A 13,678-nucleotide genomic window follows, 5' to 3' on the forward strand; every position below is an offset into this window, starting at 1 on the left:
AGACCTATTTTAAAAGGAGGTTATTTAATTAGTTATTTTTCTTTCCAGTCAGTCTGGCAATACACTATGGAGAATCATTTCATTTTCATTCATTACAAGAGCCATAGCTTATATTTCCCCCAGGCAATGAGTTTTATCTGACAACTTGAATGCTTTGGTGACAGAAACATCTGATGATGGATACGTATAAAGGAGATGGCAAGTGACATGATATTTTGGATCATTTTCAGTAACTGTACGGGATTAATAAGTTTGCTTATGTGTATACTTAAATTTTTATTAAAGGACATGTTTTTTTGCATGGGAAATGGGCATAGGTGTTCTATTTCTTTTTTCAATTTTCCTCTGAAAAGAAATGAATACATGCAAAACCTGTCTAAACCAGTGGCATTTGTTTAATCATTAGCTCCAGGTAGTTATGGTAGAAGTCAGACTTTACCATCCATGAATTTTTGTCTTTTACTTTTGTTTTGTAACAGATAAACAGGGCTCCTATTCATGCTAGGCACATTGGGTATCATGTATTGTGTGTCAATGTCATGTTGTGCTGTTCATAACCTGTTGAAAAAAACCTATGAGATGAATATTATAGTCCCTGGTATACTCATGATTAGCCCCACAGTTCACATACTTTGTGTTCTATTGGCATTATTCAGACCTTTTAAAAATAAAGTTATCTGGCTCCAACTCCAAGGAAGTTTGATTAAATCAGTCTGAGATTCATCTTGGCCTTGGGATGTTTAAAAGCCTCCTATGTGATCCTAATGTGCAGCAAATTTTGGAAACTGGATTCATCTGAAACTGCTGAAACGTTAAGCAAATTCCCCAAGCCCACGTAGCTAGTAAGGGTTGGTATAGGAATTCAAACCCAAACCTCCTTCATTTCATAACTCAGTCTTCAATGAAGCAGGGCATCTTGTTGGTGGTGTTCAGTACTATTCAGAGTGGAGACTTCTAGAACTATATTTACCTTCACACCCATAACCAAAATTAAAATGAAGAGCAGTTTCCACGAACTGACACAATTGAAAATTTGCCAAGACTTAATAAGTTGCATAACATTATACTTGTTATCTTAGTTATTTCGTAAAATATTGCCTACATTTGAAAATTTTATGATCTAATGAAGTCATGCACTTTAAACAACCAAACTTAAAATGAATGTTTCTATTATTTCTTTTATTTTTGCCACTTTTATTAAAATGAACTGATAATTTTTCAAGCTACTAAGATGTGAGGGATATGTTGTCCTTACCCCCTGCCTAAGCAATTTATGGTTCACACAGTTAATGGTAATTGAGGAAAATTTTTCAACTGATTAAATATTTTCTTATTAATGTAAAGTAGAATTTGTTTCTCTAGTTCTGTATATTTTATCCAATTTATCTTTTCTTTATATTAGAAACAGTCACTATGTCCTACTGTGTCCTTGTGATTATTAAATTAGAAAATATTTGTGTTTACTATTTTTAAGCACTTGACTACAAAAAAAAATATTTTCAAGAAAAGCAAGTCACTATTATTTTCACTTATACAAGATTATTTCAGAAGTGAAATTAATTCTCCTATCTCCATTTTGGTTTAATGACATGCAATATCTTATGTTTGAGGCTGATGGTCTTACCTGATTCCTGAATCCTGATAGAAATTAACATATGAGGGTGGTGAGCTCATTCAACATTTACAAGATGCAAACTTCTGGAGAACCTCATATTTTCTGTAATTCCAAAGTGAGAGAAACATGAAGTTCTCTTTTCTTTAAGTTTTTAAAAAGCATAGAATTCTAATTTTGACTAATTTTTTTCAAAACTTACAACTTCATGATGAGCATACATAGGACTATTTGTAGTTTAAAAATTTACATCTGTATTATATTTAATATATTTATAAGAAACATATTGTTTGTCTTTTTAATAATTATGCTGAGTTATATAGAGTAATGTATTCTATTATGATATGTCAGAAAATAGCAATTTATTCCATTATGTATATTTTATTCAACATAGCTAACATTTCATACTTATTTCAGCAACTGAAAATGTAAATACAGACTTGAGGTTTTTAAATGGCTTTACTTGTCTATATTATTTAGTAGTGCTGATACAAATTCTAGATACTGTTTTTTTCTGCAAATGTTTTCCAAGAAAAATAAGCATTTAACTTGGACATGACATAATATCAAGGTTTATTTTAATATACTTTATAAGTTTAAAAAGAATCCGGAGTCATATTTACTATTTCTCTAGAATATTTCATATTCTTTACATTGTAAAACAGATCTGGTATGAGTCTTTGTTGAATGAGAGATAATGTATGAAAAACTGGCTCAGCTTCTACAGATTCATAATTAATATGTTATTCTATTAAATTCTCCTAGAAAGTTTTTCCCACAAAACTACTAAAATGTCCTTTGTGTTAGCAGCTTTACATTCAGTATCATTCAGAATACTATACTGAATTATCCCTTTCAGGACAACAAAAGCCATTTATGAATACAATATGCAGAAACTTTGTGATATTTTTTGTCTGTAGGCATGTTCATTTTCTAAAATTAATATTATCAAAAATTTATCTTATGTTCCAGCTCTATTCTGAAAATCCTGAATATAATTAGAGAGAGATATGTTTTAATTAAAAAATAAATAGCTCAGATTGTGACTTAAAGGGCAGATGTAAAAATCATTTACAAAAATATTGAGTCCCCTAGGCTGTGGGTTTAGTTAAATAGCTCAGTGGAAGGGTGAACACCTAATATACGTGAAGCCCTAAGTTCAACTTCAGCATCCCCCTGCCCCCCAAAAAAAGAAACAGAGAAAGAGAGAAAGAGAAAATTTTAATTCTCTCTTTGTACATTTTTTTGTGTTTATCTTCTAAATTAAACAAATATGTCCTTACATTTTTAAGAGGAAATATGTAGTATACATGTGTTTACAGTTCAAATGAACCAATCATCCTCTACACATTTTCAGGATCCATTTGGCTCTTCATCATTTGTCCCATGAGTTTTCAACACGTTCTAACATTAGAGAGGGCTCATTATGCTATACCTTGTCATCTGCAATGGCTTCCTGTTTCACCTCTTGGATTTCTTTTGACCTCTGGAACACTGAGAATTCAAACTCACCCTGACATGACATCCTGTGTGAAGAAAAGTATAACAATATTGTATGGAAAAGATGGATAGATAGAGCTGGTAATTGAATTTGAAACTATGATTTATCTCAAAAATAAAAATCAGTGTCTGACATGCCAGTAATATTGCTTTATAACAAAACATCAGAGGAAATGCCTTGTATCATTTACCCAGATATACATTTGCCAAAAAATCTTAAAAGATATAAATAACTTAAAAGCACAAAAAGGAGTCTTCTGCATAGCAATGCTTGAATATTTACATTTGGTATTCAGTTCATGCTTCTTCAAGCAACTGAATCCCTTCTTTAGCATTTTACCTTGGCATTAAACCCCTTTTTAGCTCTTTCCTGTTTTGTCAGAAAGCAAGAATAGATATACAGCTACTGGTTTTGAATTGCAGGCTTTTGACTATACAGACAAATGTTTCATCAAACCATGTTGTTATCTTCATAGTTGGTAGAAGATGGATGTGCAGTTTAAGTGGAATCCTGAGTACAAGTTACTGAAATCTTGCCTGGCTGCAAAAGTGCACTTAGCACTTGAAAACCCCATATGCTCTTCTGTTTTGGAAAAAAAAAAAATTGCATCTTAAGCAAACTAAAACACTCTCTTCTCTTGTCCTCCAGGAGCACTGTTCACTGTGGTAGAATGATAATCTTATTAGATTGTGTTGACTTTTGTGAATTATCTCAATAAGAATTATGGCCTTTGAACACTAGAATGCATAGGCCCTACTACTTAAATAACATTGATATTCTGCAGCAATATTCTTATAAGTCAGCATGGGGAAATAATAGTGGATAATTTCCTATTGTAATGTAGCTTATTCATAAATTTAACTTTTCCTGAATTCAAATCAATTAATTTAAACTGATAATGTATCATAATCGAATTGAGATAACAAAGTGTGAAGAAAAGCATAACCACATTTTATAGGAAAGTAGCTAGATTGCTGATAATTGAATTAGTAACATAAATGCAATTTTCATTTTAATCATGATATTTCCTCTACCTCTAAGAATTGACTCATGTTTATAAGTATTTCAGCATACCAAAAAAGATTTTTTTAAGTATGATAAATCCTTAGAGTGATAATATTTATATTCAAAAGATTAATTCAGTTTCAAATAAGGAAGAGAAGTAACTCCGAAATACTGTTATTTGTTTTAATCTACATTAACCTATAATACTGAAAACTGCTAGTTTGTAGAACACTGTTCTAAGTGCTCTGGAAACAAATGATGCAAAGGGAATAACTTCAAGAAGTTTGTCATCTAACAGAAAAAAAAAATATGCACAAGTAGTTGTTTCTCATTTTTTAACCTGAACACCTTCTGAGACTTCCAATATGGAAAATTAGAAGAACACAATTTCCAACAGAATAGCAGAAATGCTTTCCTGGCCACATATTACAGAAAAAAAGCCTTCATGTTTATGAAGAAAATTAGCATTTATCTAAACTGAGAAGCCCATTTGATATAAATAAATAGACTTTTTTTTTTCCTAAGGTGCATATACATTTTATGTGCAATCCAAATAAGCTTAATGGATGTTTTGGAAGAACATTGCTAACTTTTCAATTGCTGGTTTTCCCTAAGCAAGGTGGCTATGGCTCTGTGTTGAATTTGTACCCTGGTACAAAGAAGTAGTCTCCAGGATGGAGGGAAACAAATATCTGGATTTCTACTCCAGGTTCTTTTAGGGAGATCACGCTCAATGCTATGACCAAAGGCTGACACCTCAGAGGATGCTCTGTAGAAATGTGTAAATGAGTGGGAACTGGGAAGGCTGTGTGTGCCTTCACCTTCACATTTGCATTCTATATCCCAGAGCCTCCTTTACCATCTCCCCATTCCAGTTACACTGGAACATTCAGGGCCTTTCCCTGAGATCAATCTTTCTGATTTTTTTTAAATTTAAATTTTTTAAATTTAAAAATTTTTTAAATTCCTGTCATCATTCCATCCCCGACCCTCTTCTAATACAACTTCCTCACACTAGAAAAACAATTGCCTAGAGAGAAATCAGATCAAATGCATGACGATTTAGATGAGAAAAAAATCTTCAGGACTCCTTTTATGGGAACAGTGTGAGAGATGGTGGCCTTGATCCTCCCTTACCAATGTAAAACTTGATCTGAAGACTGCTCTCACACAAAACAAACATTAGGAAAATGAAGCCAAGGCATGATCTAGACAACACAGAGGGAAGCTTACATTTGAATCAGCATTAATTTCTGCAGTATTGGAGGTCATCAGTAATTCATTCACCAATCTTCATGTTCAGCACAATTATCACGCTATGCTAAACACCAGCAGAGGACTCACTCCCATAAGAAGATGAGATGCTCAGAGAAAGGGAGGACTGGAGATGTTTAAAGGAGATTTGTTTCTTACATGGTTTTAATTTGAAATCCTTTCATTCTGAAGATGTCTGGATACTGAGATAAAGCAAATGAAAGCAGTGGATTCCTGTTACAGATTCAGCCGTGCATCTTACTTATTTGAAAGGCTTAATCAGCACACTCAGGAGCAAGATGTGAGGCATCTTGTGGCTCTGCTTACTTGTCAGCTGCAAGATCAATAAAATGCAGACACTATTCTTTGCCACACTCCAAAGAATGAGTTTGCAGAGTGGGAAGGACTTCACTCTGAAGCTAATTTATTCACATGCAAAGTTGCTTTGAGGAGGGCATTTGGGGCTTGGCACCAGCTGGTCCAGCTGCTCCAGCCCAACCTCCCAGGTGACATTGTTCATTCAGTTTTAGTCTGAACAGCAGGTCTCAGGTCAGAAGGCATTTCCAGTCCACCCAGACAATTCAGATAAAGCAGTTTTGTTAAGTGACTCTGTAAATGATGCCTAAAGCCTCTGCTAATCAATGTTAAATGGACTCATTAATTTAGGATTATTGTCATACCTGACAGAAACAAGGCCAATACCAAAGGTGCATAAACATGATCTCACAGCCAACAAATATAGAACTGTTATGTTCTGCCACTCTATTCCACTACTGCCTTCCACTGTTGGACTCAGCACTGATCAAATTACCACTGTGTCCACTGTGGGAGTAAAGAAGAGGTATTTCAGAAATACCTGGTAATGCCATGTGGCAGGTAGTTGAAAAATAGATCCACTCCACTCTCAGTCTCATTGTTTTTCATTAGTAAACAAATGCACTTCCCCTTTTTCAGCACAATTTCCATAGAAGTCGTCTGTATCCTTGAACTCTTTAGAGAGTACAGATGAAAAATGATTTTTAAAAAATTTAAAATGAATTATATAAAATGTTACGATGTCACCTGTAATCTGTACCGTTTGCTTACATTTGTATTTTTTAATTAATTCCTTCTACAGATACTTTCTAAAAGCCTTCTAAAATTGAAGTTTGATGTTAGAGATAATGAGGAATATAATTCCTCCCTGCAAAGGGGTTCCCATCTTATGGAGCAATAGAAGTTGCAGGTCAGGAACATACTGAGGGCAGCTTGAGAGCAGAAACAATTTTCACTTTTCAGTCCTGTCCCTGAAACCTGGTTGATAGAGACTGTCAGGCCCAGGGTAGTGGTTATCACAAACTCATGGAACAATGTTCAAACCAGCAATAAGAATGACTCTTGACAGATTTTTAAGGGAGGAATTAGGTTCACTGTTATTATTTGTTAGACACACCAATTGACCAATGTCGATTAAAGGGCGCATTCTCTGAGCTGCCTGCAGTTTTTGAAGCTCATACTTCATTTCCTTCCTCTACCCTACAACTAATCATTACTAGGACTGCCTATTCTTACTTCCTAAATATTTTTTTTAACTCTTACTCTTCTTTTATACTCACATCATTTTTTTACCTAGACAACTGCTATTTCTATGTGTTTGGGGTGATAGTTTATTCCCTTTTAATTCTCCCTTTCATGGTACAGTGGGTATGATCTATAATAAATGGTAATGTGGCCATCATTACAATCTTTCAAAAACTCTCCATAAGTGACAGAATTAAGTGGTATCAACAATCTCTTCAGCAAAATCATCTAAACTATCTCTGCTTCTTCACACTGTTTCTGAACTTCCACTGTAGAACCATGTTGGTCTAATGACACTGAACTACCTCTACCCCCATGATACCAGCTTGTTTCCCACTTGTATCTGTTTTATGTTTCTTCTCTACTCTGCTAGTCCCCGTTCTTTTTTGAAATTTTTTTTTCCATGAACCTAAGACTTGATTTTCATTCCATTCTCACATTGATCTCTGTGCATCTACCAATCCACAATCATTGGCTATATCCTATTTTTAAAAAAAAAGTTATTGTTCTGGGTGTCTTCCCTACTGAACTGAAAGTGCTTTGGGGAAATGAATACTATAAATGTAGCATAGTAGGCAGCTTTCGCTTCCCACTCAGAGATCAGATTTAATATCACCTCTCAAGAAAGCCATCAATGACTGCTTGACCCACCTTCCTTTAAATTTTTTTTTTCCCCTTTCATAGTACTTACAACTTAATGGTCTTTTCTTGTTTATTTAAATATTTTTAATTTGTCTCCCAACTAAAATACGAATTCCTTGCCAACAAAGACACTTCTGTCTTATTTATCCCTTGGTATCACCACTGCCTAGAAAGTGCCTATTATATAGCAGACTTTCGATAAATATGTATTTTTAAAACTGAATTACATGAATGGAATATGGATGAATGAATAGACTGATGGATGGTTGGGCACATAAAAAGAGTTCGAAACAGTAACTCACACTTAAATTGGCAATACATAGGCCAATAGTGGTCTCAGGTGAATTTTTAACATCTCAAGGGGTGTAGAACACCATAGATCCTCCATATTTACTTTTGTGACAGTTTTAATACATCCCAATCTGTGAATGCTTTGTTTATCCTGAATGCCATTCATGATATTCTTCATATTCCCTCCATATTAATTCTTCCACCCTCTTCCAGTAGTAGGAGATTCACCCCAAATATAGTAACAGCAGACTTATATCAGAGTCGACCATTGAAGAATCATGAACACTTCATCTGAATTGCAGGCTTATCTTTGACATTGTTAACTTACCTCCCCACAAGTGTCCTCATTTATGAAATAGGGTTGATAACCTTTTTTTTCCTGAAAGTATTATTTTGAAGATATGTGAGAAACTCATTTGGATGCTCTTTTCAAACTTCAGAGTTCTCATTTGATATTAATTATATCATTAATCATTTGTTCATATTCCTTCCTTCAGTTATTGATAGTAATGGCAAAGAATAATTCCATGTTATTTCTTTTTAAGCATCTTATTGTTGATTGTTTAAAGTGACTTACTCTTAGGTATATAATCATTCGCACTCTGAATTGCAACTCCTTCATTGGTTTGTATAACTGTTAGGTTTAATAGGACGCTGGGGAAGTGGATAGCACAGGCAAAAAGGAAATTAGATTTTGAACCTTTTATTATGATGACATCCAGTTGATTGTGGTCCACATGATTAGTGAAGAAAAGATGCTGTTGTGACAACTTTCCAATGTAAAGTAAATATAAAGCTTAATTTGCACATTAGTTTACTGCTTACCAAAAAAGTAAGAAAGAAAAGCCTCAAAAACAAGGCTCAGCACATATTTATTGAGCTCTTTCTGTGTACTAGAAACTGTGCCTATGAGTATTTAGCAGTAAAATAAACCCAGTGTTGCTCTGAAATGGCTAAAATGCCAGGAACGCCTCAATTGAAGTCCTTTAAAATGAACTTACAGAGCCATATTCCTTGTTTTTAAGTAATTTATAGTTACAAAGGAAAACCAGTTTATCTTTATCCTCCTCACAAATGGTGAATTAAGTGTTATTATAACCCAGATTGGGGCTGGGGATGTGGCTCAAGCGGTAGCGCGCTCGCCTGGCATGCATGCGGCCGGGTTCAATCCTCAGCACCACATAAAAACAAAGATGTTGTGTCCGCCGAAAACTAAAAAATAAATATTAAAATTCTCTCTCTCTCTCTCTCTCTCTCTCTCTCTCTCTCTCTCTCTCTCTCTCTTTAAAAAAATAACCCAGATTGTTAAAAAGTAAATAATCAAGGATCATTAGCCAATAAGGAAGTTGATACATCAGACTCGGGCTTTATTCAAGAAAACACACAGTGGTGTTTTCTGTGGTGGGCTTTTCTGACTGTATGTGGGTGATAGAGTATGTAGGTAGAATTGTTATAGCTTGTTTAAAGGAAAACAACTACAACATGGAATTCAGGACTGGGGACATTAGTGCTTGTAAATTTAACAAGAAGTGAGAAACCTCATGGGACAATACGTGATACACTGTTAAAGCTCTAGATCAATAAAACACGTCAGTGTATATGTTTCAAATTTTTTAAAATTTCTTTTTGTTGTAGTTGGACACACTACCTTTATTTTATTTATTTATTTTTATGTGGTGCTGAGAATCGATCCCAGTGCCTCCCACATTCTAGGCAAGCGCTCTACCACTGAGCCACAATCCCAGCCCTTTAAATGTTTTTAAAATGAATGAATGTTAATGATTGAGATCATTATAAAGACGAGGAGCCTTATGGCAGACAAACCATGCAAATTTGTAAAAGTCACTTCTTTGTGTTTGGATTCCATGATAATGCTACAGCCCACAGCCAGTAGGTTTGCTGATGTGTTCGATAATAAAAGGTAGGTGATAGGTTAAGAGAATTGACAAAGTAGACTTGCTGAATAATGGTGGTTTGAGATCTACTTTTGCTTATCAACTGGCTGCAAATTCAGTGAAGATGTCCAGTTCAGCAGGAGGTCTTCAGATGCACATTGCCTGATGGCACTGAGTTCTTGCTAAGGCTATCAAGCAGTTTAATTGATCAAGCCCGACTCTGTAGCTCTGCCAGTCTATTTAGTGACCTACAATAAATGGCCCACGATAAATGACCTCCCTGCCTGCTACATTTTTCTATCCAAACATTGCACAAAGCAAGGACAAGGATCCTTGAGACTCCTTTAATGGCAATATTCTTAAAAGGTCAGTCTCCTACAGTTTTTAAAATCAGACTGAGTGTCATCATGAAAGTTTCTTAGGGCTTTTATGAAGTCTATAAAGATCTTGAAGTTTAAAATGGGAAGCAGAACAAGAATCTGACGAATCAATATTTGAGATTTTAGTGTTAAGTATTTTGAAATGTGAAAATCAGAGTATTATCTGCAACTAATAGTACAATTCTGAAAATGAATGACTTCTTAATGACTTCAAAATGATAGAGAGTACTGTGTAAAGTGTTGAAAAGTTCTAAGTACATGTTTTAAAGTCTTTTGAAACATACTTTGTTATCTAGATAGAGCATATACATTATTTCTTGTCAACTTCAAAAGATACAATGTTTACTATATTAATCATCTTCATTAGTGCAAACTGAATGTGATGACTACTTATCCACATGCTTCCATCCTTTTCTTAAAAAAAAAAAAAAAAACATTTAAAGGTGTCAAAGTCTCTAGAGAAATGTTGATAATGTGCCTAAAGCTGCTTACTATTAAACATGGAATGGAAAAGGAAGCATATAGCAATGAAAATATGGTTATCAATGAGAAATATTTCCTACTTCTAAAAATATTATAATCCAACATAGGAATTCTTCATTTTATAGTTTCAAACTCAATCTAATCACAAACATTGAATTACTGAATAATGTTGGACTTTAGTAGTAATTAATGTGTGCTGGTATCAATCACCCATCCAGTTGACACCCATATGCTGATAATGATAGCAATGCACTCTTTTTATATTTTCAGGAATTCCAAAAACATTGTCATAGATTTTCTATAATAAGATTCTCATATTTATTATTCAAATCTAATATGGCAAAATTTTGAATATAAGGTTTAAAATGTTGGTAAAATTAAGAAAATCAGGTATTAGTTAGTTATATTGTAATCTTACAATGAAGTTTTAAAATTAAATTTAAAATTAGTGAAATTTTCTAAAATGATTAAGAAATCCAACATTCATAATATATACAACTGTATATAATATATACATATGATTTTTAGGTGAATTTACTTCCATTTCTAATTTTAGGAATTAAACACATCTGATATCGTCAAAAATATCATTTGTATCTATTATTATTTAATTATAGTGTTGTCAATTTTTATTAGGAAATTTTCACAAATTTCCAAGGCAAAAATTTATAGAGAAAATTTTACAATTTAAGTTGTAAATGCAGATACTTTCACATCGAGTTGTGGATTTTGAACTAAATATACTGGAAAAATAAATATTTTAGCATCTTCATTTATTGATGGAGTACACACACTGTCATTTATATTACAGTATTATCTTCTCTCATTATAAAATACTTTTTCTATGTACTTCTATAATTTATTATATATCATAGGTAACAAATCTTTCAAAACACTGATAAATTTACACAATGCCTTTTTGTGAAAGGATAACTTGGAATAGTTGTAAAATTTCAGGTCAATAGCTTATAATAGTGAAAATATGCTATTAGTACGAAAATCATTTTGACCCAAAACTCAGCTGTATGCTGGTCAGGAAATAATAGATGCACAGATATTTGCTGAGGGCTTATGATTTATGAGGCACACGAATCTCTGAGAATATAAAATATGAGATGGGGCTCTTACATTTTTTATTTTTATAATTGACAAGAAATACATCTTTTAAGAGCATTATGCTTTTGCTGACGTGATCAACAACCAAAAAGATAACAGTACATCAAGCAGAATAGAAATACAGAAAGAAAGTGCCTATTTAGAGGCCACTTCCAAAACATAGGGAAAAAAAGCTTCAAGAGAAGCAAGAATTATTTCCTTAATGTAGGAATCAATATAGATCAGTCCACTGGGACTTAAATGTCATGGATGTACAAATTAAAATTACTTTTCAAATATTTCCTATCAAATCATAACCATGTTTTGCATATGTATTATTTCTAATACATTTGCATTTTTTTTTCTGATTTGTTCCCAGAATGCTCAGGCCCATTGGGAATTGAAGGTGGCATCATATCAAATCAGCAAATCACAGCTTCATCCACCCACAGAGCTCTTTTTGGTCTCCAGAAGTGGTATCCCTACTATGCACGTCTGAATAAGAAGGGACTTATAAATGCCTGGACAGCTGCAGAAAATGACAGATGGCCATGGATTCAGGTAACAATGATGTGGGAGGCAGTGATTGTCCAAATGACCTGGGTCACTGTTCAGAGAAAACAAGAAGGAATTCATCATGACTCTTCCTAATAGTCAGAGGAAAGGGTGATGTAATTAAGGGCATAAATTGGTTACAGACTCTAAAAATGAAGGAAAAGTACATGTTCCACTTGAAAGTGTGTTCAGGGGATTCAAAGTGTTAGAAGTCTTGGGTATAAGTGCACTATCTTAAGTCATATTTAAGATGGATGCCTTCTCATCCACACTATATTAGCAGCACCTTAAACTACAAGAATTTTTTTTAAAAAAAATGTCTTTTTTTCTTCTCTGTTTCTAAGAAGTATCTCCACATGTAAAAATATAAAATATATAGGCTATGATAATACCTCAACACCCTCTTTTTATAACTGTCTAACTAGTCATTGATATGTGCTGAAGGGAAGAAAAATCCAATATATGTGAGGTCAGAGGAAGAAGTAATTAATTATCTTTATAAAGATACATGGGGAAGACAGCTTTTGAGGAAGGCCTTGGAAGTGTTTTCAATAGAGATTAGATTACCAGGAAAGAGCATGATCAAAGGCTTACATGAGCGTCCAGGGAGCAGCATGTAGAAATTCATGACAACTAAAAGTTGCTAGAGGGATTTGTTCAAATTTAGTGTGAGTTGGCTCTGTCACAGGATCATTCTAAAAGGTTTTGGCTTTGTTTCACTGGAGTGGGGAGCTGCTACAGAGTTTTGATTAGGTGGCTTATCTGTTTCTCTGTCTACTACATATTTTGAGTCAGAGAAACATGGAAGTCCCTGATGTGACATAAATAGTGCAAAAAACATGAAGTTTGCTTTACAGTTTGTTTTAATAGAAAGGAAAATTGATTTCTGACAAAATAACAAGACTTCTAAACTTTAGGAACTGCACCAAAATCTCCTTCATAAACTTTTTTTGTTGAAGTTTCTTGGGAATGCTTGTAGTTCACATATATGTATATGAGGATGTGTATGTGTCCTTATATATAAAATTATTTTATATAAACAGCTATGTAGAGTTACTTAAAGTCCTTTATGAATTTTTTTGCATGCATTTCAGAAGTTTCTTCCTATATTGCACCCGACTTTTTCAATCTATACCCATGTGTGCAAAGAGAATTCCAGATATAGAAAATGGCACATCTACAGGGGTTTGTTGTTGTTGTTGTTCCTTTTTCTTTTTCTTTTCTTTTTTCTTTCTTTCTTTTTTTTTTTTTTTTTTTTTTTTGGTGCTGGGAATGAACCTTACACATACTAAAGACCTTGCCTAGTCTAGGCAAGCACTCTACCACTGAGCTAAATCACCAACCATATACAGTTTTGATTATAGGCTACTGAAAACCCAATTCAGCATTAAAAGAGATACAGAAT

General features: G+C 33.7%; 1 protein-coding gene across 2 annotated transcripts in view; it reads left to right on the top strand.

The window, feature by feature from the left end:
- Positions 1-13,678, top strand: part of Edil3 (EGF like and discoidin domains 3) — a 395,904-nt gene that overhangs the window by 242,400 nt on the left and 139,826 nt on the right. For both annotated transcript variants that reach the window (XM_077109390.1, XM_077109391.1), the window contains one exon: positions 12,098-12,279. In XM_077109390.1, coding sequence (XP_076965505.1) covers positions 12,098-12,279 — 182 coding nt within the window. The remainder of the gene's footprint in view (positions 1-12,097; positions 12,280-13,678) is intronic.

Source organism: Callospermophilus lateralis, chromosome 5 (genome assembly GCF_048772815.1).
Source record: "Callospermophilus lateralis isolate mCalLat2 chromosome 5, mCalLat2.hap1, whole genome shotgun sequence".
In the NCBI taxonomy this organism is placed as follows: domain Eukaryota; kingdom Metazoa; phylum Chordata; class Mammalia; order Rodentia; family Sciuridae; genus Callospermophilus; species Callospermophilus lateralis.